Source organism: Limanda limanda, chromosome 4 (genome assembly GCF_963576545.1).
Source record: "Limanda limanda chromosome 4, fLimLim1.1, whole genome shotgun sequence".
NCBI lineage: Eukaryota > Metazoa > Chordata > Actinopteri > Pleuronectiformes > Pleuronectidae > Limanda > Limanda limanda.
The window spans coordinates 8,099,860-8,127,302 of NC_083639.1; the positions used below are offsets into that span (position 1 = coordinate 8,099,860).

Below are 27,443 nucleotides of genomic sequence, written 5' to 3' on the forward strand. Positions count from 1 at the left end.
CTGTTGTTTTCGTGTCAGAATAACCTTCTAGCTCCCGCAGCTCAATAATGAAAGATTATTACCTCCACCAAGGAAGTTATGTTTTCACACCTGTACATTTTTGGTTGGTCTGATGGTTTGTGAGCATCACATTTTGGTGATTTCTTGGAAGGGAAGTTTTACGACATTTTCAATCGATTTCTCAGAAAATATTTCATGGATCTTGATGAAATTGGATGTGATATCTATGAGTGTGTGGAATTTAGGGCAGCTTGATTGAATTGAAGGGGACTGTAGGCATTGGCAGAGATAAGTGCTCTACTGAATGCTACTCTAGTTTTAGCTCTGTGTGTGTGAGAATGCTTGTACAGCGTTTTCTCACTCTTAACCTTGGATTGATTGACACAAGTCTCGCTGATCTTTACTCCCAATCATCTCCCAGATGATTGATCGGTGGAAGAATCAATCAATGACCTGCTTAACTGAATCAGATAGATCCTGGTGCATGTCATTGTGTTATTAATTTAGTTATTCATTAAAAACGTGGTCTTTGCTGAAAGACGTAGCACCGCTGCTCTTTCTCCCTGGGGCCTAATTAGCCAGATATTACATTTCATAAAAATGAAAGAAGCTCTCATGATGGAGGGTGGAGTGGTTCTGTATCTCAGGCAGTGTGGTGAAGTAGTGCATCTGCATGACTCACTGTGAAATGAGAATCCTGACCAGTCCTGCGTGGCCACAGGTGGCCGCTGCGTGCAGAGGTGTCCACAGCTCGTTGTCCTGAGCGTTGACGCCCGCTCCTCGGTCCAACAGGATCTTCACCATCTCCTCATAGTTGTCTATACAACACTGTGAAGAGACAGAGGACATGGGAGGAGGGAGGATGGATGAGGGAGGAGGGGAGAGGAGAAATTTGTTTATTTTTTGATAATGTGATAGTTCCCACTCAAGCAGCTTATCACACAACCTAAAACTCTTCTTTGCTCCCGCCGCCTGCAGTTGAGGAGCCCACAAGTAGACAGGATTGTTTTTTCATGTTTGTGACATTTCCAGACAGACATTTGCTTACTGCAGTGTTAGGGTATGATCACAGGAATGTATCAGTGGGGAACCTTCAACTCATCTCAACTCACTTCCGATTCTTCTTCCAATAAAACATTTGCATGGATTCATGTGGAGTAAAACTTTGATGAACTTTGACCAGCAACATTCACCTTCATTTGCTAATGTGTGACCGTGATTTTTTTAATGCTGAAGTACGCAGCCGTGGCGCTGACTGCTTCTTTCACTCAAAATATGTAATTTATCGTTACAAGACACAGGCTGAATGTTTAAAAACGTCATTTTCAGAACCTTAGACACAGACATAAAACAAAAAAAGTGAGGAAATGGATGAATTATATAGAGAAAAAGACAAATGGACACAAAGGGGCCAGGATAAGAAGAAAAAAGAAAAGCCAGATATAACACTGCAGGACCTGTGTACCAGTGTTTATCTGCTGTTTTTAACTTGATCTCTGGTGCAAACAGATCCGCACTTTCCTCTTGTTTGAAGGAAAATGAAATGCTGTGTGAAAAAGAGCTTTTAGTCTGATGTAGCATATCAAATTCACACAGTGAGTAATCCGCTGCTCTGCACTGATGCCACACACCTCAGCACCTTAATCATTGCAAGTAAAGAATGAAAAGAGACTCATTTGTCACCAACAGCACCGACGAACAAGAAGTCCGTAAAGCGTATCGCCCGAAAGTTCTTTCACAGCATATTGCAGGCAACAAAACTGAGAACACATTAGGCCAATTTGGACACAGTCAGTGTGACATCTCAGGCATTGTGTGGGTTGTTCCCTGGATCCAAAACAAAATCACACCCATCCACAGAGACAGACAAACAAAGACACAGAGGGACAGAAAGTATTTTCCTCGCTAAACTGGGTGTGATTACAGGGTGGGTAGGAAGGGGAATTTTCCATAAAAACCATCGTCCAATCAAACTGCTGTCAGCGGCAGCAGCAGTTTTCTCCATCAGAGCTAATTGGTGCGAGTGTGGCAGCACCACACGCCTAAACAAAGACAAACGACAGAATAGACGAGAGAGAGAAACAACATAGAGGGAGGAAGAGAGACTGAAAGATGCGGATGTGGGAATAAAGAATGAGATTATTCAGTCACAGTAGGAGGGTCAGACATAATCAGAAAACTGAAAGTGCGAGAGGGGCGGCTCAGCAAGACAACACGTTAGTATTTGTGCCGGTAAAAGCTGTTGATTTAAATCGGTCTCATGTTGTCAAACCTCTCATCCCAGCGGTTCATGGTATGGAGCCAAAGAGTCATATAGAAATTTGTTTTTAGAAACAGATGTTTTCCCAAAGAAAATATTTAAATCTGAGGAGTCACTTGGTTGTTATTTCTCTTTACTCTCCCTCTCGGATGTCTGTCAAGATGATATGTAAAATCAAAAAGTAGAAAATCAAAACCAAAAAAGATAAATAGTGATGAAAGCAGCCAATATCAATTCAATTTGTGTACTGTTTTATACCATTTATCATGTAAATGCTTCTGGGAAGCAACAGTGTATCCCAGCATGCATTTTGACGAAGGCAAGGACCCTAGACAGGTAACTAACTAGTTGATAACTTGGTGAACATACAAGTCTGTACTCGCTTCCAATTTCCATTGCTTTCCACCCAATCATTAAAGCCTTTTGCAGAATACCTTAGAGACTAAAAATCATTGAATTGTTCTGATGGAAAATGTTTGTGGGAAAAAAACAGTTCTTCTAAAGTTCTTCTTCTTAGCAGCACTGTTGGACTATAGCTCATCACTCTCACTTCAGGTTGCTCACAAGCTGATGCAAACCAGAAATCTGTTCTTTTAAGCACTCTAACATTTAAACTGTTTATTACATAAACTAAACTCAAAACTGGAACTATTGTTGATCATAATAGCCTCTTTAAAAGTCTCATTTTTCGACTAAACTCCAGATTATGTTTGATCTAAATTCTCAAATGTGAGGATTTTCAAAATAAATATCTACGAGGTCTTGGTCGTGAAAAACAAATCATTGATTTAATATCAAGACGTCTCGGATACAGCTTCCACCAAGGAAGTCCAAAAGTAAAAGGTTTATTATGTAAATCACATAAACCTCGAGGAGCTGAGGTGTAATCTCTAGAGGTTTCCTGTATCTGAGTGAAGTTGCAAGAGCAAACGCTCTCACACACACACACACATGCACACACACACACACACACACACACACACACACACACACACACACACACACACACACACACACACACACACACACACACAGAGGAACAAACATGAACAAAAACCAACAGGATAGAAATGATAAGAAGGAGAAAAATAGAGGACAGACGAAAGTCATTTTGAGAAGTGAAAACAATAACAGCAAACTTATCTTAAATGTCCAAGTTATATATTTATAGGACTGGCCTATGCTAATGTGCTAACAGTAACAGATCAAAGTGGGAAAAGTACAAAGTAGTAACTAACTCTTAACTATATTTTAAACACCACATCAAACACAATCAAGGCAAACATAAATATCATATAAAATTGTTAAATGTTATTTTTCCGAGTATAAATATCATCTCTTCTAAGAAACGAGTATCTGTGTCATCCAGTCAACAGGTTCAGTGACTGTGAGAGGATTTGGTGGTTGAGACATCACGTCGACCTAAAAAACAAAACCTCAGCAGCTTCTCTTCTCAGTGACCTGCTCTTGATCTGTGTTTCCACCTTCCTATTTAAAAAAAAAACTGATCTCAATACAATTATGAAAAAACTACGTGACTACTCAGACGTACAGAGAAAATTAGACGCACATTCTCTTGAGTTTTGTAGCCATATCTCTAGGGACGTCTCAGATGAGGCAGCTCTGACATTGTGTACGTGCGTGTAGGTGAGTATATATATTAATATACAGCACAAGGAAGGAAATTAAATTACTGCACAGATGCAGATGGTTGATAGCAGAAAAACAGATCAGAGGTGAAATGAATTGCAGAGCAGATACAAACGCTGACTGACTGGAAACACGACTAACAAACACATCCTGTGAATAACAGTTTAGTTGAAATATTCAAAACCTTCTTACACCCAAGTCTAAAGATTTCACAGCAGAAATATGAATCTAACACAAAAAAGGAAAGATTGAAATATACATAGAAATCTTGGGGGTTCAATGGTTTTACTGCAACAGTGGTTTATATTTATAAAGGCCGCATTTGTCTGATTTTATCTCTATGTTGTTTGTTTGCATTAAATCTAACTGACCACTGGAATCCACTTCATATTGGGTTTTGAGCTGTGGCTGCTGTTTACATGATGTATCCCACAGAAACAGAGACTGACCTGTGGATCAACCGGCACAGAAGGGTTAAATAAGACTTCACTACGGAAAAAAAACTTTATTTCTCTTACAAGTAAAACTGAACTGAATTAATCTGCAACAAAAGCTAAGGGGTGTGTCAAATCTGAGATTAATGAGCAGTAAAATTAAATGTATGAATCATCTGTACTTGTGCTACAGGAGGAATTTCCTCATCTTTCAATCTGCATTTTATTTTCTCGATTAAACAGGAAACACAGTTTCCCTGCAAATGCTGATACAGCTTCAGAATCAGAATTACTTGTTACTACAAAGTACTAACCAAAATGTGTAACCCTAACCCTTTTAATTATAACCCACAAACCTCCCATGGAGTTCAATGTGAAGAAGTCTCTGTATGTGAATATAAAGAGAGTTAGATGCTGGTGAAATCAGTCAAGACCATGAAGAGTAAAGGGAATAAATGAAAGCTCCAATACGTAGATCTGGTTCCCAGTTATAGGGCGCAGGAGGTGGCTCACTTTTCATTTTATCTGAAGAAATCTGCATCCAGCACAGTGTGAGAGAACCATGTGCTGCTCATCACACATTATATGATATATTTATTTATTATAGAATGTATTCAGCTGCTCTGGGATGTAAAACAGAAAGACCACAGAACAACCTGTCGCCAATATGTGACCTAGTAGAGCTGCCAAAAGCAGACGTAGTTCTCTGTTGAAACCAGTCTGCTGAGTCAATGTTATTTCCGGTGTCAATAGTGTTCAAATAGCCGTTAAGAGTGAGAGACAGACAAATGAGTCACTATTATAATTTCCCCATCTGTGCTGGTGTGGACGCCTGTATGACGATTCTGAATTGTTTCATGGAGATAGTCATTCAGAGAAAAAGTGGTAAACTGCAAACTTGAAAAAAAATGAGCAGTGTCATAAAACCAACAGGAAATGAGAAGTACAAGCTTGACAGAGGCGCCAGATACGCTGATGGATGATCTCACATCTGAAGCTGCAGCAACAAGACGTCTGCAGAAAAAACACCAGCTAACAACTCACAGTCCAGTCGACCTGCTACGCTAATGTCTCAGACGTTTCTCTTTAAAATCACAACATATTTGCACCCACAACCTAGCAACCACGCTAAACGTCTAGGCTTCCCCTGCAGATCTGTTGTATACCACCTCCATCCCTCTTGTCCCGGCAACAAGACAATGAAGCAAGCATTGAAATAATGTGCCTTTCATTCACACAACGACAGGGTGTGTGTGTGTGTGTCTGTGGTACCGGACAAAGGCCCAAATTATGTATGTGTAGCTGGAAAACAACAGCGACAGTCTTGCTGGGATCAGTGGGTTGAGAAGATTGTGGCTCGGCCTGAGGAGCAAACTGATGAGGGTAGTCAGGCTGAGACTTCTGACTGAATAGTTAAAATTCAATGAGGCCGTCGTTGACAGCACTGACACTGAACCTGAAATACTGTGAGTTTAAATCTAGTCAGAGCAGCACCAGGTGGCTGAGAGTACAGCTGAGACTGCGGGAGGTTAAAGGTTAACAGAGGCTTTAAATTTCACAAGAGCTCAGGCGACAGATGCAAATCATGAAGAGCGAAGGGGTCTGAGACGCCCGAGGTGCCAAGTTCAGCTGTTGCTGAATTAAATCCAAATAGCTGAATGAATTTAATCTGGGCTGTCAAGCAGCTGGGACTTCAGAGGAGAACAGGTACGAGGCCTCTACTGAGGATTTCTGGGCTCCAGCACAATTCAAATTGCTGTTACACATGATTTCCTCACTTTTTGTACCCTTTCTTTCCCTCCTGTACTCTCCTTCATATATTTGTTCCATTATCACAGTGATTCTGCTCTACAGCCAATAAAACCCATTTTCTGCCATCGTTGCTTGTTGACACTGAACCTAACGACGACAAATCGCTGTACCTGTGTTTGAATTTGTCAGTATACAGCTGCTTGACCCTCGATATAAAGATGAGCAACATTTCTCCACCTACTACCGTTATAAAGCTAAAATATCCCAAATATGGACATTGCCATCTTGACTTTGACATCAGTGGAAGCCAGAGTCTGCGCAGTAGTGACCATAATGTGAGGCTGCGTCACCAAGGTCCCACTGACACACCTGCTTGACCAATTGCCAGTAGTAGCAAGTTGGTTTCACCATAAATTCACCATGCATCAGATAACAAATAAAAACCAAAGTTGCCAGATCATCAGAATCCATTGATAAGAAGAAAAAAAAAAATGATAGAAACCATGGCACTCTTTAACTTTGGGCCGAGGAGGCGGGGTTTATGACCTTTAAGGCATTGAGCCACCAGGGGGAGATCAAGAAGATTTGGCTTTATTTATGGGAGCTGTCCTGTCATCTATCTTAAAAGAGCACCGATTCATCTCTGTGACGACCTCTGCAGTCGTCAAAAAGGTGAAACAACAACAACTTTTACAGACACAACTTTTGGGGCACTAGGTGTAAGATCATGGTAACATGTTGGCAGAGCTGACTGAACTACATTATCAAATCCTGCAGACGATCATAACAGCACAAGTTCGGTCATCTCTCTAAGTGTTCGATTGGTTGAATCATTGAAATAAATGTTTTTTAAATGTGACTCCAGCAGCAGTCTGTTGATATTCTGGGTCACGAAACACCAGAGCTCAGAGCCAGACAACAGCTGTGACCCGACCAAATATGGGACAACGTGACGTAGGTGTGTTTGTGTGTTTGTTGTGAGTCAGAGGATGTTCCGACCAAAAATATCCCAACAGTACGTTTAATTCCTCTCGGTTAGGTAAGCTTTCTGCTGACAGCAGCTTTGTGAATATGAAGCTGCTGAAGTCCTGACGTTTACTGGATGCGCAATTTGAGAGATTTCTGAGTCCGTTCCTCTGGATATTTTCTTAAAACGTTTTCTACCAGCCTCCATAAGACAATGTCAGAGTTAGTCCTAGTGAGAATACGGCAAGAAGCTGTCCTGAAGATTCACAGTGAGGGAGTGGACCTGTTGAAGATGTTTCTAACACAAAACCTACTTTTTATGATGAGGGCCAACGTTAGTACTGATGTGCTTTACACAAAGACTCATCATATCCAAAGCAGAATTCATACATCCTGGTTCGTACAACCTGAATGTTCCAGACATTCTCCTTTTGTTGTGAACGCATCTGACTCGGACAATCTCCTGCTGCGTTCTTCACATGTGAAAGGCGAGAAAATGTCTCTAGAGACATGGGAGTGATCCCATCTATCTCTTGGCATGGAAGCAAATGAGCATATTTCTTCACTCGGAGACTCCATTTATTCTTACACCCTATCAATGTTACCTAACCAACAAATACAGAAAATTATATACGACCCTTCCAGAACTAAAGCGATCGAGGAGCTCTCATGAAGGACTGACTGATTATCACAGGCTGACGTAGTAAATTGTGAAGTGTGTACAGGTGTGTGAATCCATGTGCTGCTGTTTTACTTATGTTATGGGGACCTCAATCTGTTTACACAGTCAAATTACGGGAATTTGTCGTCCTTATGGGGACAAAAAAGAGACTTATTATACTGTAAAGTGTAAGGTGAGGGTTGTTATAATGTTAGGTTTAGGTTAAGGACAAGGGCTAGGGAAAAGCATTACATCAATGACAGTCCCTCTTGTGTGTGTGCGGTGTGTGTATGTGTTTGTGTGTCTGTGTGTGTTTTGGCACATACAGTGCTTCTGCAAGCCATTTATTGATGAATGTCTCATTTCAGCGAGGTGAAACCAACCCTAGATAGGAATGACATCTCATTTAAAGAAACATCACCACAGCTTTCCTTCATTTATCTGAACCTGTCGCTCAAGGTGCAAGTGTGCGTGCGTGTGTGTGTGTGTGAGAGAGAGAGAGAGAGAGAGAGAGAGAAACACTCTTTTCTCAGGATCCATCTTTCCTCCTACCTTCTGGCAACAGTGTCTGTGTGTACATGTGCTATTCCCTGTGTGTTTGTTTATTGTCTCCCTCTCTGCCTGTGTGCATACGGTGGTATTTTGTCAAATTGCAGCAGAAGTGAAAAGGTCTCATCTTGAAGACACTGTACGAGCCGACCCATCCAAACAGCTGATTATCATCCTCTCCCACACACTCACTCACACACACACACACATTCAGAGCCGAAAAGGTCGATCTGATCTCCTGGCAGCCAATGGCCCACATCTTTTAAAGCTCCAGCCACACCGGTGGAGACTGATGGGCAATTTTTCCTTCGCCTGCTCTTTTCTCTGCCTCCCAGCATGAGCCTGGATATTAGGTTCTGAGCAGCCAAGAGCGAAAGAGAGAGATGGGCTGCGTCAGCTGAGGCAGAGGGGAAATATACTGTCTGAGAAAAATAGTACAACTGTGGAGGAAAAATGAGAAAAGCGGGGAGAATGAAAAGTAAATAAGGAGAAGAAGCAGCGGTAATAAATGAGCAAAACAAGAGTTTTGACTTTTACCCTTGACCACCCAAATCTTACCATTTGTGCTAAGTTTGAAAAGATGCTCTAGCAGCGTGAAAAAGATAATACGTTCACACACAGACACACACAGGGACTCTGAGCACCGATTTCCAATCAGTTCATCTGCGTGCACGTTTGTCATTATTGAGATTTCATGTTGACACGGACGTGACAGAAAGCCAACAAACACAGTCAAATTGTGAGTTAAATCTTTGTTCTATAGACAAACAATCAATCTCGCTTGTTTGTGTTTACAGATGATTTTCTTCAGCGTGGCTCCTCTGCAGTAGTTGAACCTGCTCAGTCAGTATCTGCACCATCTTAACACACATCCTGCTTCAAAACCATTCTCCAATATTAAGAAATCTTTGCCAGCTGGTCTCTGTTCTTTGGAAATTAAGGAAAGAAAAAAGGCAAAATGAGACACGATCCATTCTCTACGCAGACAACTGTGATGTGGGGCATTGAATGGACGAGGTGGAGGCTCTGATTAGCTCAGCAGTAATGGATCTAATTAACAAGAGAAAATTGTCCTGATTTCCTCTATTAATTTCCCACATTTGCCCAATACTGAACTCATTACCTCACTTTTAAAAAACAAGGTTTCAGAGTGAGAAAAGCTCAACTTTATTCTGCACAAGGTTTTGCTTCTTGGTAAAGAACCAGCTTAAAAACCAGGAGCTGCGGAATGTTTGTCGACAACAGAACTAACTCAATAATACATTACACAGATGGAAAGGGCAGGTTAGGCACCTTTTGAAAAATAATATTTTATACAGTCGTGACTATTTCATATCCAATATACTGTTGAAATTGAACCGGGTGACAGTGTTGAAGCAGAAGTACATTCAGGCTATGTGGACCCAAATGATACAGAAAATGAGGAAAACAACATTACATTTATCAAAATAATGTGTTTTTCATGTCCAATGCAGAAAGTCTGAGTTTGCTACTCACACAGAAAACACTGAGGTTATTTAAAGCCTTTGAAATGAGGAGATAAGACTGAATGATGCACAGTTTGTTCATTAGTTTTATACATAAACGTCTAAATGTCATGTTTAACTTCCCTAGTAGATTAGAACTTAATTTAAATTGAACTCAATAACTGACTTTAAGGAAAGCTCGGTTTAGGAAGATCCATTATGCACTAGGTTAATAACTGACTGTTTTACTTTTGTTTGTACTTGCCCATAAGTACATGTCTGGTTTTTCACTGCAGGAAGATGCATTATTAATAATTATTAAAGGGTGGGGGGACACAGACAGGTACAGGTCCTCAGCCCATCACAGAAACAAACCATCATCCAAACTCATCCACAGCCAAAATGGAGTTCCCATTCAAACATGAGCCAAACGCCAGGCAGAAAGGCAGCTGTCCAACCAGGATTTGAACCATGAACCCTGCTGCTGTGAGGTGGCTAATCTCTAAACAGGTTTAGCATCAAAAAAGCTTCAGGTCTTGATTGAGCCCTGGCTACAACACTCTGTAAGACTATATAACAGAATCCTGTCAAAGTGGTGTACAGGCCGAGTGGGACAGTCTCACCTGATGCAGGGCGGTGAGGCCGTCTTCATTGCAGAGGTCTGGACTCACGTTGTTCCTCAGCAGGTAACGAACTGATGGAGAGAGACACAGAAACATGAAGACCCACATCACTCTGAGCAACATTTCTATTGAAATAAAGGATGCCTTTCTGTTGCCTTAAATAACTGCATTTTAGAAATCAAACCAGAAGTGGAGGTATGCATGCTTCACTTGTTCTATTGAAAAAACAACATTGGTGGTTGGGAAATGAGATTTGTCAGTCTGTTTGTCAGTCTGTTGTCCACACTTGCGAGTTAAAGGGCGCACATGTTTCCTGATGTTACAGCTGCTCAATTATAATCAGCGTTTCAGAGAGAATGAGATGTTATGGCTGCTGCAAACAAAACAACAGATGCAGGATAAAAGCAGATGAGATTCCATAAAACCCAATTCATGGTAATTGCTCTCACAGTCTGCATGTGCACCGCAACTTAACCTTTTGTTAACCGGTGACCAATCACCCATCGATTTGTGCGATCCATTAATCAGACGACATCATCCTGATGCATCGCTGCCAGGATGTTACCCAACTGACCTTGGAAATATGGATGATGGGTAAGAGGAGGCAGGGAGGGTTAGTGATGGAGGAGGACTTAATCACGCTTAGGATTACATTGTTTGTCTGTGTCATGGTCCAAACAGATAAACCGTCCACCCGGGCCGTAATTCAGCAAATAACAGCTATCACAGTCTGCACACTGGACAGCTGCCCGACTGCTAAAACCGCTAAATCAACCGGCCTGAGCAGGAAGCAGCGGCGGCATGTACGCCTCCTCCCCACGTTATTATTATCCCCGGGTTTTGGCACCTGCCTTTATTTCCCACAGAAAAAAAACCAGAGCAAATGAGCGAACCAGGTTATGATGATCATGATGATGATGAGCGCTGAAAGAGAGATGAGAGAGATCTGGGATGATAATATCACATCTGTCCCTTAGACTGAGAGAAGAATGGTCACATACACATGCACCACCTGAAATGCACCTCATGCTTTGTAATAGAATAAAGGTTTTTCCATATGTTATGTACAGAAACATGTGTTTTCCAAACTGCTTGATCTTTAATTCTTCCCCGTTATGTTTCTCTGAAGTCTTTGTCCCTTAGATAACAGACATCTGCGGCCAAGGCTCGGCAGCTCGCAGGAACCGGCTCCAGCTGCTTTTCAAAACAGTCCATCCTTCACAGCTCAATAATGTGAATAGAGAATCCAATGCAAAGGATGTCTCTGGAAGCCACTGATCTCTGTGGTCCATTTTCAAATGCTTTCGAATTCACAGAGGACAGATCTTTGTATTTTTGTCTTATTGATGCAGATTTACACAATGTGCATGGACACTAAGACACAGTGTCAGTGCAGCAAAGCACAGTATAAAATCAACAATCTACGTTTGATGTGAATAACGTTCTAAAAAGGGATATTGCACTTTGGACATAATGTGTCTGGGGCCAGAGCTTTATCTACAGGGAAGTAGAATGATGAAGACGTGCAGCCATCGGCAGCCCGGACACCATTATATGCTTCCTGAATCTTAATGGGTCCATTACCTGTCTATTAGGCTGCTGATAAGTATCACTGGTAACATATTATTTATTATTTACTTTTGCATTAGAGCCTGAATCAGCATGCAAGTTTCAAAGATGAGTTTTCTTTGAGCTTTGAGTGGTCATCATCAGACTAGAAAAGCGCTATATAAATATAAAACCATTTACCATTTTCCAGTCATTTTTATTTCACCATCACCTCCTGGGAAAACACTTTAGTCCAAAGTTATCTATTTACTGGAATAAATGAAGAACTTTAATGATGAGTGTCACTCTACTTGTAAAGTCCAAATTGAATTTCTGTGATTGAATGATTTTTTTCAATCAAACATTCATCATATTTCACTTGGTATCACGGGAGCGAACCTGTTGAATATGGAGGCCGAAGATCCGCTTTCATAACTAATGAAAGTTTGTAGCTTTTAACAGATTTCTATGAAAATATGAAAACATCAAGTGGAGGACCAAGGACACATCCCCATGATGATGGTTATATGTGATATAGGACTGTCTCAGAAAATTAGAATATTGTGATAAAGTTCTTTATTTTCTGTAATGCAATTAAAAAAACAAAAATGTCATGCATTCTGGATTCATTACAAATCAACTGAAATATTGCAAGCCTTTTATTCTTTTAATATTGCTGATTATGGCTTACAGCTTAAGAAAACTCAAAAATCCTATCTCAAAAAATTAGAATATTTCCTCAGACCAAGTAAAAAAAAGATTTTTAACAGCAAAACAAAATCAAACATTTGAAAATGTCCATTAATGCACTCAGTACTTGGTTGGGAATCCTTTTGCACGGATTACTGCATCAATGCGGCGGGGCATGGAGGCAATCAGCCTGTGGCATTGCTTAGGGTTTATGGATGCCCAGGATGCTTCAACAGCGGCCTTTAGCTCATTTGCATTGTTGGGTCTGGTGTCTTTCAGCTTCTTCTTCATAATACCCCAAAAATTCTCTATGGGGTTCAGGTCAGGGGAATTGGCAGGCCAATCGAGGACAGTAATGCCATGGTCAGTACACCAGTTACTGGTGGTTTTGGCACTGTGGGCAGGTGCCAGATCATGCTGGAAAATGAAATCCTCATCTCCATAGAGCTTTTCAGCAGACGGAAGCATGTAGTGCTCTAAAATCTCTTGGTACACAGCTGCATTTACTCTGGACTTGATGAAACACAGTGGACCAACACCAGCAGCTGACATGGCTCCCCAAACCATCACTGACTGTGGGAACTTCACACTGGATTTCAAGCAACTTGGATTTTGCTCCTCTCCAGCCTTTCTCCAGACTCTGGCGCCTTGACTTCCAAATGAAATACAACACTTGCTTTCGTCTGAAAAGAGGACTTTGGACCACTCTGCAACTGCCCAGTGCTTCTTTTCCATAGCCCAAGTCAGACGCTTCTTCCGTTGTCTTGAGTTCAGAAGTGGCTTGACCATGGGAATACGGCTATTGTAGCCCATTTCCCGGACACGTCTGTGAACAGTGGCTTTTGATACCTGGACTCCAGCTTCAGTCCACTGTCTTTGAAGCTCCCCCAAATTCTGGAAGCGACCCTTCTTCACAATGCGGTTAAGGCTGCGGTCATCTCTCTTGGTTGTGCAGCGTTTCCTGCCACATTTCCCCCTTCCAACAGACTTTTTGTGGATGTGCTTTGAAACTGCACTCTGTGAACAGCTTGCTCTTTGAGAAATTTCTTTTTGTGTCTTACCCTCCTGATGGAGGGTGTCAATGATGGTCCTCTGGACAGCAGTCAGATCAGCAGTCTTTCCCATACTTGTGATTTAGTTTACTGAACCAAGCTGAGTGTTTTTCAAGGCTCAGGAAACCCTTGCAGGTGTTTCGAGTTAATTAGACGATTCAAGTGATTAGTTGAATACCCTACTAGTATACTTTTTCATGATATTCTAATATTTAGAGATAGGATATTTGAGTTTTCTTAAGCTGTAAGCCATAATCAGCAATATTAAAAGAATAAAAGGCTTGCAATATTTCAGTTGATTTGTAATGAATCCAGAATGCATGACATTTTTGTTTTTTTAATTGCATTACAGAAAATAAAGAACTTTATCACAATATTCTAATTTTCTGAGACAGTCCTGTACACACTCTCTCAAGGTCTGATTCTAAATACTAATGCCATCCTTCTGTGCACAGAACATGTGTTTACACAAACAGATGAATGATAGCTTCAGATGTATCCTGCTTCACGTCCACTGTTTTCTCAGGGTATGAAGGTGACTTTACTAAAACTGTCCACTGATCGTATTAACAGATGACTTCTACATCAGCTCTGCACCTGTTGAGCTTATAACAAAAACACTTGTTTCATTTTCAAGCAGACAGGCTTTAAAAGACTGTACGAGTCTGTGACAAACAAATGCAAACCAATCTTTTGTATGATCAGAGGCCACAGTTCAACCTGGCTTCGAGAATGTCAAACAGTCACAACAGCTGCAGGTCTTTTTTAATACATTTATTAAGATGCAACACATGAGTGTTCAACATTTCTAAACCATAAACACAAGCAAAAACATAGAAAACATATATTCAACAGGGTGAGTACCTGCTCCAATGTAAGCAACTTGCAGTAAATCACAAATAGTGAAGAAACGGGCAAAACACACGTTGAAAACACTTTAAGACAAAGTAAACTCGACAAGTTGCCGGAGGAACTCAAACTTCTAACATCTTATCCATCTGATATCTTACTAATGAAAAACTGCAACATTTATCTCTAGTCTGGTCTGGACGATTCCATTTTCCAACAGCTCCGATATTCTACTGTTCAGATAAGAAAAATTCAATTTCTGTCGCAGTCGGCTTTAATGCAACTACATTTTTGCATGACTATAAAACAACCTACGGATCAGCAGTTTCATGAAAATACAGTGGTGTAAAAAACTGTGAATTAAGAGGCTGCATGAACAGCTGCACTGCTCATATCCCCTGCTGAAACACCCTGCTTTTATTCTCTATTTAACAAAGACTGGTATTACACACACAAAGCAGTGCTGCAGTGTGGCTGGGTGTGTGTGCGTCAAGACACATTTACACCTGAAAACGGGTCTGAGATTAGAAATGATTGTGTTCACGCCATTTCACCTTGAATTGTCATGTGGTGTGGCTTCTCCTCTGTGAGTATTCACCACACACACACAGACACAGCAACGGAGAAACCGATTCAGTTCCGTTCTACCAGATGGAGACAGTTTTGTAATGGTGTCCTTCGGGGGGGGGGGGGGGGGGGGGGCACAAGTCAGAAAGTGCTGCCTGCTCTCCCAGCTGGAAATTCTACATATATATTTTGAATATCTGCCTGCAAACCAGTGTGAGATTGAGAAATGCACATGTAGCAGCACGGACTTGCTCACCACCACCAAACAGCCTGGTGTGTGATTGGTTCCTTTAGGCCGGCATGCACCACGATATATGCAGTGGCACTGAATTGCTTTCTCTGTGAGCAGGGGCTGGCCACTGATGCATTACTTAAGATGAAATGGATTTGAGTTATGCTGGTGATGCACCGGCCGACGTGAGGGAAAGACAGAGAGACGTGTAAACAGCTCGAGGAAAAACCGGAGTGATGGCTCGATTTGAAAAACACACTTTAATTTTGTCGTGTTCTTAATATTTATGAATATTTTTTTATTATTCTGATTTGTTTCTTCTCTCTTTTAATACATATTTAATGTTGTCTTGGGGTTTGATTTTTTCTCATTTCTAAGAGGAATATTCGGTCTTTGTTTTTCAATCTTTGTTGTGTCTGAACCAATCTGTGTAAACAGAGCTCAGTAAAGTGCTCATGAAATTCAAATGATCCAACTTTCGTGGATTTACTGTAGTTAAATATGGAGCTGGTATGTGTATGTGAGTATGGGTAATAAGTGTGTATATAACACAGAGTGAAGGTGTTAACAGGTTGTGACATAAGAAAGTAAAACTGTCAGAGGTTCACACAGTCGCATACAAATACATCAATACTCAGGCAACTTAACAATGTACTTTCTTTTACTGTTAAATATAGTTTTTCTCCTTTTAAAAATGGGACAAGTAAAATGTAAAAAGTTACCCAATTTTAAAAAAGGTTGACAGCAGAAAAAAGAAAATTGCCCTTGGGCTGATGTAAGTTTTTGTAAACAACTGTCAAAAAAAATAAAGAATATAAAAAAAAATAAAAAATAAAAAAAAAGTTTACATGACAGTGGAACGATGTGTAATTGGACTGGCTCTTGATCAGGGGGCAAATCCAGGAATCTTTTATCACTTGTTGACACTGAGTTTGTGGTGTTTTTTGATATTATCGCAGATTTGTCCAGGGAAAAGTTCATGGATCTTCTTCATGAAAAAAAAAATCAGGCATATTTGGTGGACAAGTTGGCCTTGGTGGTGATATACGCTCTAATTTCAAAACACAAACAGATCTTTGTGTGATCTGAGTCTATTCATCTGAACAGTTATTAAAAATGCTGTTTTTTCCCTTATAGTTTGGATTTGTCCTGTATGACAGATATGTACCGTTATGCATCACATACTTATGCTGTGTATGGATGTGAGCTTTGTGTTGATTTGGTGCCAGAACTTATCAATCATATCAAAACATTAAAAAACACAAAAAAACACACAAAAAAAAGGTGATTTGTCACCCAGACGTCAGTAAAACAAACACACTCCCACCTTGCTGAAAGATCGATGGTGGAAACAATTTTCAAAATGAAAAAAGAGAGAGAGCATCAATAACAAAAACAAAATCCTTTTAGAGGCATCGACTAATTACCATAATGCAATTAAAAGATAACTGGACACATTAGTTAACACAGGTCAGCGATAAAACATGTATGATCATGGCAACTTGTGATTACGCATTATGAGCACTGAGGAAAATCAATCAACTTTAGTCCGATTAACATATTAGAAAATCAACATTTAACAACACAGAATTAGTCGAGCCAGAGAACCCACGCAGAGACAGACGCAAACTCCACAGAAAGACGGAAACAATTACTCGATCAACAAAATCTGCCACTTCTTTCTCCGAGGTTCCACTGACTGATTGTTGCAATGGCAATTATCGTTTTGCCTCTTTAACGTCTGATTAGCAGCATGGAGCCTGAGACTTAATGAGAAATTATGCCCAATATGTGCAGCTTTATTTGATCTCACCCATGGTGTGTGAGTTTTATGATGAAAGGGAAAATGGGATTTTAAAGGACATATGATGCAAAACTCAAACAGTAAATGTGGGGGTGAAACATTGTGACTCATCACGCAGAGAGATACTAAAAGGAAAAAGAGGGAGGATGGAAAACTGAATGTCAGCTGCTTGAGACACACCATGAAGGTGATTCCTATCTGTGCCATTCCCCCCCCCCCCCCCCCTCCCCTATAGGACCAAGCAAACACACACACACAAATCTTTAAAAACCATCCATTACATCCCAGAGTTGCCATGGGGATTATCTGACACCACACAAGCCAGTAACACAGATCTGCAGAAATCTCGTGCACGTCTTCCTGGGCAGGTCCCATGAATTCCCACTGAGGGAGGAGACGGCGCTGGACGAGATGCTTCCCAAAAGATTACAAGTTACAAACAGCAGCACAGGAAGAGGAGCACTCCCTTCCTTCCTGTTATCTTAGATTGCCTCGACAATACTCCACGTGCAAGTGGAGACAAAATCCCCAAGTCATTCAGGCCACAACTTTCCTGAACACTGACTGATGACAAGTACTTTAGAGATAAGTACCAATGCAGTTTTCAGCACCAGCAAATAGTTCAAGCATTTAATGTATTCAGTGATCAGACATATCAGTGTTTCTTTTATCTTTATTTATTTGTGGTTTTTCCTTTTGCTTAATGTTGTGCAAAATATAGTTCCTACATGAGTGGCTCTATAGGGATGGAGATATTAATCTGTGGTCCACAATACACAGATTAAAATGATTTAAAGTATAATAGATGAACCGACATTAAATGCATGCGTGGATGTCCCCAGGGGATATATTCTAATGACTGTGGTGACCCCCTGACCTTTACTCAGCCACCTCCTTCAGATTGTGTTGTGCATTGTCACCACAACTGTTGAATGGATTGCAATGATATTTTGTGCAGACTTTTGTGTTCCCATCAGGATGAATTTTACAAAAGCTTTAAACCTGAAATATCTGATGTCTATGAGCCTGTTAGACAAAAATGCACATGTTCTTTGGGTTTGAAAAGATGCGATTGACAGACCAAATTAAATAATATTGAAAATAAATAAAGAGTTATTTAAGAGTTATTTAAGAGTAATCGTTTGTGTTTGTGTTGTATCTTATGTTTAAAGTCAGTAAAGGATCAATAAATATACGTCAACAAAGCTTTCTTTAAACCTTCACGCAAAATTGGAAGAAAACTAAGAATTTGAACTTCAAATCGTTAGTTTTGTCTTTTTACAACACAAGCCTGGTTTCTGTTGTCATTCATCACACTGCACACAATCATTTACTATAGATAAATCAAATCATATCACACTCCTGTACAAGCAAGATAACTTTCTGTGTTTGCATTAACACAGATTGGAATCTGTGTAAATGAGTTCATGTCAGGATTCATGTTGATGAGCCTTCTTCCTCCCGTTCAAAACAACCATAGATGAGGACGCTTCATATCACAGCCAATCACACGCAGACACTCTGATCTATGACATCAGCCGAGGATTGTACAATCTCAAGCTGACGTACAGAAAGAAACAAAATGCACAACACTCTGCATGATTATCATGGAAGATGAATATTTTGTTATGCAGCTGAGTGAAGAGGATAACTGCACCATGCATGTCCTTATAGGTCAGGGTTGAGCTTGGGATGCTGACTCATGCTGATTTGCCCATAGGCTCATATAGCCAGTGAAGGGAGGATAAAGTAAAGATGATGATATGAGAGGGGCTAAGTGAGTTCAAATGTAAGAAGTAAGTTAAAGAGGAGGATTTATTTTCCTTAAAGTGAATCTCTCTTCACCTTATCAAAGAAACAGCAATCAGAGAATCACTCTCAATAAAATGTCACTGTGGTTTATAATCATCCTGAAACACTGATGTACTGGTGAGAGCGCAGATTCTAATGCACTGAATTAAGCAATCGGTTATAGTCGTAGGTGCAGCGTAAAACCTTTAATATGATTTAAATGAAATACAGAGACGGGGTCAAACACGAGGCTGCTCACAGCGACTCTGTTACATATACAGCTCATGTCCCCTCACTTCCATCAACCTATAGCATGTTTTAAGAAGGAGATGAAAACATTCTGGACATATTAGAGGCAGCAGAATCTCCACCTGAGCCTCTGAGTCTGCGTTTTCCAAAACATCGGTTTAAAGACACACCAAAGTTAATGTTTCAAGGACAAATGTCCCCAACATGTGTTCACAAGTCAAAACAAATACCAGGGATACGTAAACTAATGCCACAGTGAAGTGGATTTCAACCTTACTCTGGGCACTCATTAGATAACTGTATGTCCATTTGTTCACATGATGCAAAGCAGGTGTTATTAAGAGTTTCACACGTTCATTCATACAACGACAAACCCAGAGAAAAATCTCCAAACCCTGCAAGTCCTCTCAGCTCTGAACAAACGTTAAGATAACAGTTCTTTTGCAGCTTGTGTTTCAGTTTACCTTCATCTCATCTCTCATGGTGTCATTTCCGGCCTCAGCACCAAGCAGTGTTCATTACAAAGCGATGATAGCAATCAAGCTGCAGATTGACACAGTTAGCGGGTCACTGGTGAACATATTGAACCATTTGGCTGGTGGAGAACCAAATACTTCAATAGGAAAGCCATCAACTTGTAAAGTGAAAAAAATGTTAATAGATGTTGTGTGTATTCACTGCTTTTTTCTGCAGCCTGTAAATATAGAAAGAAAATCGATTATCTTAAATTTAAATATCGTGTCTAAGTCTATAAATAATTGGCTATATATATTTGAAATGAACAAAGAAAATATGTAATGAAAATATTCTACTATGTCTTAGTCTCTTTAAATGCTAGTATGATGTTTTAAATTGCTGAAAACTATTTGCCTCAATTGTTTTATACATTTTGAAGATGTGTGTAATGACTTAAAAAACGCTCTGTTCTCTGACAAAGTTCTCATCAACTCACCACACTGGGGTAATTGATAAAAATATTTCTACTATTCACTAATGTCATGATTGGGTTTTGTCATTTTGTTAATTCTTTCGCTAATTTACTGCAAATGGAAAAGTCTGATATTGTGAGTGAGTCAGTTCTCACAAATGAGTATCTGTAATCTCAGAACAATCCAATTGCGTTAAACTGCCAAACAGAGCAGTAGTTTGCAGGAAATAAAATAATTTTGTCCTAAAAAGGCCCATTAGCTTTGTCTTCCTGTCGGGGGGGGGGCAGAAAAGCAGGCCACTCGGCACGTTTATAAGTAGCAGCTGAATGACATTGGTTTTAGTAGGACATTATGAGGGAGGATCATTGATATAATTAGTATTCCACTGTGTGTTATAATTATCCTCCGCACGATGAGCTATTAAGGGACTTTAATTGTATGTTAGGCGAGTTGAACAGATGTAGTTAGATGGCACAGAAGGGACGGCGACGGGAAGACACGACAAAATGTGTGTTGGGAGGCGGCAGGTGTTTTCTTGGTCACTGGGAACAAATTAAAACACTGAGGGACAATAAAAACAACATATTTCAAAGATCTCAGGTTTTGATTAGTAAAAGCTGATTGGTACTCACTCTGGGGCAGATTGGAGGTACTCTTCATAATGTAATTAACAGGCAAATCTTTCAGGTCGCCCATTGACATTATGGACACGCTGACTAATCCCAGGGGGACTGTTGTCTGGCACTGAATCACCACCTCAGCCAACGAGTCAAGCTGCAGGTTAAGTCCACGTCTGTCAAGACTTAATACACAAAATATATGTACTAAAAATTAAGAATCAAGGAATTAATTAGAAGCCATTATTTTTTACATAATTACTTTTTAACTTCTTTTAAAAGAAGATTGTTCACCGAGGACAAATCCCCAAATCCCGCATTGGAATCCACTTCAACATTAAATCTGTCCTTCCTTGGGTCAGGCCATACCCCTCTGCAAAATTTAAGGGAATCAGTTCAGTGGTTTTTCTTGCAATCCAGCTGACAATTAAAGAAGCGCAGATGAAGACATGACCTCCTGGGTTGAGGTAAACAGGGAAACTGTTTTGCTTACACAGACAAAACAGTCTCTTATCAGTTCCTATGAAATTTGTGCCAGTTCCTTTGACACGTCAGCCTCACCACTGACTGGGATTGAAGTGCACCTGTCTGCTTGCTGGCCGGCCCAAACTAACACAAACAAAAGCAGATGAAAACAAAACATGCTTGGCCGAAGGGTAAAACATGTTTTGTGAGGTCACAGGGACCTTAACCTTTGATCACCAAATATCTTATCAGTTCTTATCTGAATCTTTGTGAATGTTGATGCCACATTTGAAGAAAATCTCTTGATATAGTGTGTTGACGAGAATGAGACGGGACCAAAGCATACTGTCTCTGGTCACAGCTGCTGCTTTTTTAGAGGCATAATAAAACATGAAGCTTACTCTAAATTTAGTTCATTTGAATTAACTTCGTCTATATAACTATCACATAGTGTCAGGGTTTCCTTTCAGCTTTGAAAAAAACTTGTTGTTCGGTCAAACTAGTCAGGCCAAAGGTCACACCAGCAGAATTCATGAATATCTGTTTATTAACTTAATGAGCCTGAGCCACATCTTCTTGTGATTTCTTGTGTGTCACTATGAATCTCTTAATCTCTAAATCTCTAGAAAAGCAGACTCATCCAGGTAATTTTACTGTTTCTAATGTGTTACCTTGGAAATTCTGAAACAATAGTTGCATCACACAATATCTAGGAGTTAAAGCTGGGTGTATTTTTGTCCCTCTCTTGATCGACAGCTCCACGGATACAAAGAGCTGCAGGGGTTGGCATTTGTTCATCCCAGCTCAGCTCCACTCCACAGCTTCCGTTATAAGTGATAAAGGGTTTTTCAGTTGAGTCGGCTTAGTATTAGGTATTTTATCAAATTAAAATCTATAATCTAATCTGACCTCTGACTGTGGGTTCTTTTCAATCCCTTATCAAATCCATTAAAGTTTAGTTTTCAAGACGTGTAACTTATAAGAGTAAAGATTATCACTTCTTCAAAGGGCTTGATCATCTATAATTCAAATATACAGTTAACTGACAGTTTAGTTCAAGATCTGAAAGACAAAATGTTGACCCTTAATTCAGAGTAATTTTAACCCAAACATGAAATTACTTATCTTCAAATTAAAACACCTCAAACGTTTCTCACCTTCAGCACTGTACGAGCTTTTTTGTAGCTTCAGCACATCCATAGTTCTAGACTTTATTATCATCTTGGTAATGATGTCAACGTTCATGTTTGGTTTGGTTAGGCCTAATCCTCACTAAATAATCCTGAATCCTATTGCCGGATTTATAGTGTGGGGGCTGGGGGGGTTGATGGGCATTTGGAGAGACACTGGAGGATGGTTTTAAAAAGAGTGGGGGAGCAGTGGCGCCTGAACAGTCATTCAGGGGATTGGCAGCAGTGGATCAAGTCCGACTCACTCTGCCATTTAAACGCCTCCGTCACTCAGACAGGTGTTCGCTTCAATTCCCGTCAGTGGTGAGGATGAGATGAGGCTGCCGTGCTGCCTGAGACCAGATGGATGTGGACGCGTCATAGCAACTGGGATTTCAGAGAAACTGATAACAGGCAGGTTTGACTTGAGAAACAAGATATAATTTTTGAAAACATAACTGACAGCAACTTTCATGCAGGGTGTCTACAGCTACCGGACGTTTAAGACCTTTTTGATATCACTTGAAATTAAATTAACTTTGAAAACCAAAAGTAAACGCGTTTGGTCCTTTAGATTCCATCGCCTTGATCTAATTTTCCCAGGTTTGAAAGATTTTCGACACAAGTGATATTTAACAAAACAAATGTTCCTGTGTTTTACATTACATGTTTATTCATCTATTACTTTTACTGATGTCCACTTTTTAACCGTCGTCTTTGGTGCTGCAACAAAGCAAAATCCCCGGCACTAATAAAGGGTTGTCTTATTTTACACTCATGACAGTTCTGTCCCATTGACATCTTTATTGGCAAGAGATTGGCGTCATTAAATTTCACGTCCACCTTTGACAGTTTAAACGGCAGTTGTCGGCGAGTTAGCCCAGCAGCCGTAACCACATCCTGTGCAGCAGCAGCAGCAATGGCAGCAGCACTGATGATGAACAATTTGTGTCTTTGCAGCTGAGGGCCATGGCTGCCTGGACCTCTCTATGTCTGCCTCAGTTACCATGGAAATAAGAGTTAACTTGAGAGTCTGTGCTCTCCCAGGAGATTTGACTGATGTGGAAACGGGGGAGCAGAGAGAGAGAGAGGGGAGGAGAGCGAGACAGATAGCTCAGCAACCTCATTGGCAGACAATTGCTTAGTGCGGTACGGTTCACTAAAGACTGCAACTGACCCAGCAAAGAATAACAACGATAATAATGTGGATTTCCTGGGAGCACTATGAATGCACACAGAAAAATGAGTGCTGTAGCGTAGGGACAGAAAGAAGCAGAGGTAGTCAGTTCATTGCTCAGGTTTTATAAATGAGCCGTTGTTGTGTTGTGACAGTTACACGGCTGAGAAACATGTTCAATTATGAGGCTAAGAAGCAAAAGCTCTGATAATTCCATGGCTCAGTGAATCCTGTTCTTTCAACTGACAACATTTATTCCCAGCACAACAATTGTTTCAACTTTTGTGTTGGTATTGGAGTGTTTTTCCTCAGTATTCTTTTTCCCAAATGACGTAACGTGACCAGGGTGAGTCAGTCCCCTCTGCCCTGGCGGAGGCACGTGAACCTGCATGGCAGGGAAGAGACAGCAGTGGCAGTGTGTGCCAGGCCGAGCAGCAGCGCCTGGAGGAGCCCGCCCTGAAGAGCCCACAGAAGAATGTTAATTTAGAGTGACAGAGCATGAAGCAAAAGAGTGTGACAGAGTAGAGATGAATAGAGTTCTGTTGACCTCTAGGCTGCCAGAGACTCCATGAACGCTGCCCTAATCACAAGAGCTGACAAAAAGAAGAACTAGGAGAAGAGTATGGCCCAAAACCTCCCAAACTGACAGAAGAAATGGTGAGAAAAAGCAGACTGCTGTCAGGAGAATAAGATCCGTCCTCATAATCAAAGAAGCTTTCGATAGATGACACAAGCATGAGGATCCATTAAAACTGCAGCTCTCAACCCCGTCATTGTTGAAGCCCCACTCAAAGTGGGAAATGTCAAATCCCACTTAAGTAATCAACCGCTCAAAATTATTGCATAAAATCATCGGTGAATGCTCGAGTGGAAAAAGCTAATGCAAAGGGCTGGTGTTGAAGTAGCCTCGATATGATGAGCCTCACTTTTGTCACCAGGAGAGACGCAGGGGTCGTGAAACTGATCATAATCGTCCCATGAATGAATAAATGAAGGAGTCATCCAGAAAATACCATATGGCTTATTAAAATGTTGGCAGATTAGATACAGCAAATGCAAATTCTTTGCTTGATAGGTTTAAATGAGATATAAGAAAGCTCAGCCAACACAGAGACACTTAAATCCCTTTAGTCAGCGGTCAAATCTAAGCATCGGGTCATAGGGGTCACAGGCAGCAACTATTGAGTATTTTACTAATAATTGTCCTGTTAAATAATAAATTATTATTCAGTCAATGAAATATCAGTCAAAAGAAATTGCCGTCACATATCTACAAAGTTCATTTTGTCCGATGAACAACAGCAAACTGTGAATTTTCAGTTCTTCATCATATTCCTGTTTTACACCAAACAAGCAGGTATACATAGTATTGCCAGTAGAGGATTTTGCCTTTCTGTCGTTTTCTCCCCGGTGACACATGTTATACGACGTTAGACGAAAAAAACACTTGCCAGTGTTGCTGTTACAGTAAACAAAGAAAAAGATTGCTGTCACACGATGTTCCCAACATGTCAAAAAACAAAACAAGAAAGAGAAAATAACAAAGACAGTTCATGGCTATTTAAACGCAGATGCCAGAAAGTTCAATGTGCGTCATAGCGTCGCAAAGGGGAAAATTTACATTTGTTAACATTAAAACTGCTAAAATAAAGAAGGAGAAACCAGCTCATTCGCCCAGTGTCATGTTTCTCTCGGTGCCGATCGGAGTTGGAGCTCTGGCTACTGCAGAATCATTTGACCAGAGAGCGAGTGCCGACTGTTTCATTTCTCACTGCAGACAAAAGCCACATGTTGTTATTTGCCCAGGGGAAACAGGGGCTACAGAGAGAACAACATTCATTTCAAAAGGGGCCAATTGTTTATTCCTTAAGAAATAACTTTAATGATTGATCAATATGTTATTGCTGACTCAGTTTCTACCCATGAATGATTCATTCGTTATTGTCTCAGCCTCGGTCTGATCATTACTGAAGAAGAAGACAGGAATTCACAAAAAGTTAAATAAACGGAGCTGCAGTAAACAACATATTTTTAGATGTTAAATTATATCCGGCACTTTTTCACTCCATAAACTCAAAAAAATAGTTCATCATTGTTTTTCTTTGGACGCGATGCAAAACAGAGGCTGACCATCTTACACTACACTTATCAAAGGTCAGAGGTCACATCAGCCTACCTGAAGCTGTGAGTAAACTACCTGCTTCATCAGATCACTGGTTAGTACTGAGAAATATACATTCTTTGTTCAAATTTATTTATAAAGTTATTTAAGATTTTTTGGTCGGAGGTTTGTCACAAAACTAATCAAACCGTAAAATGCTACGTAAATTCATATAATCCACAAAGAAAAAAGGACAAAGAGACTAAGAGAGCCAGTGCATATCAAATGCTACATGTCTGAATCTCTCATTATATCTCTGCTCTTTTTATCACATCCAATGTTTTACAGTGTTTGAAAGTATTTGAAAGAAGTTGTGGATAACAAGCTGCAGGCAACTTTTACTGTTCAAATGTCTGTGAGTATAAATCCTTTGAAATTTACCAATTCTCTTTTGTCTGGATCCGAGATTATTACTGCAACACTGAAAGACCTGCATCATCGCTGAGGATGAAACAAAGGGTTTTTCAGCTCATGGCTCAGTCATTATTACTGACAGCCTCTAATTAGCAGACATTTATTTTCCCCAACGTGACTGACAAGGAGAGTATTCAACCTCAGACAAATTGTGAGTGAGTACTTCCCAATTAATCAAGCTTCTTAATAACTAAAGAGGAAATATTGTGAGTAGTAAATAAGGAGGTGGAAGTGACACAGAAATAAGGTTTTGGTAAATAGACTTCGGTGCTTAGAGGAGCGACCACACAGAAGATTCCAATTAACTGGCTGTTGGGCCAAAAGACATGATTTGAAAAATGCACTGTCGTACGGATGAAGCATTTCCTCCTGAAAATGGATATTTTGGGCCCCAGCAATCGATCCACTGAGTGTTCATTTGTAAACAGGACTCACGGCTGACTTGTGTTGTGGTGGTTGTCGTGGTGCAGACTGTACTGGATCAGACTGACCAATGTCTTGAACACTGTTGCTGGGGATGTTTCACTAAATGTATTCATGCCTGATGACTGACGACTGATTTTCGGAGGCTCCTCCTAAACTAGAAAAGAAGTGATGGATGCAATACTGTTGGATGGCCTATCGCTAGGCAACAGTACTACCACCAATTGAAAGTGAAGTCTTGCAAACAGTACACTTAGCCATTTAACTAGATATTGCCAATTTGCAGACATTTGAGTTGGCTCCGGCTAAAGCGACAACACTGGAAATGACCTCTTTACAAAACGGTATCAGAACTTCTCAGTATGAACCAACTTTGTCAGGAACCTTTTATCTTTTCTAGCCCATTTTATCAAACCATGTGATCTACTTGTCCGTCAAATAAACAATAAAGATTCTTATCCTAAAGTGCAAGAATAACCACAGGGGCACTCCAGCAGTAGAAAAATAAAAACAACCCTGCTGTTAATTAGCTAGAAATACGACTTGGCTCCATGCTTCCCATGCTATTTCAATGCATTTAAATGTTGGACAAACAGTGGGGAGCACCAGCCTCAGTAGCAATTAAACCTAAAACAACGCTGAAGGGAAAATCAATAACACAGTGGTAGTTGTTGTTGTTTTTCCGTATTATCTCCACATGTGATGTAAAATGCGTCAGTAAAATTTCCTTTGCATAAATAGCATATTCTATAATATGGTCCTGTATATTGTGTAGAATATGATAGTGTTATAATTTGAATCCAAAGTTGTGTGTTTGTCAAAGTCCTCCCACCATCTGACAGTCTTTGCTCTAAAGGGTAACTTGCATGTAGTGTCTTAATGTGTTGCTGAGAGATGGAGTGTAAAAGAACTGAAAATAGGCAGAACAGACATCACTGTCAAAGG

General features: G+C 40.3%; 1 protein-coding gene across 1 annotated transcript in view; it reads right to left on the reverse strand.

Annotated features, from left to right (window-relative positions):
• The window catches only part of ppp1r16b (protein phosphatase 1, regulatory subunit 16B), a 75,458-nt gene that overhangs the window by 16,455 nt on the left and 31,560 nt on the right, over positions 1-27,443 (reverse strand). Inside the window, exons 3-4 of the mRNA XM_061070055.1 lie at positions 10,362-10,432; positions 683-828 (exon numbers count right to left, since the gene is read on the reverse strand). Of these exons, the coding sequence (XP_060926038.1) occupies positions 683-828; positions 10,362-10,432 (217 nt within the window). The remainder of the gene's footprint in view (positions 1-682; positions 829-10,361; positions 10,433-27,443) is intronic.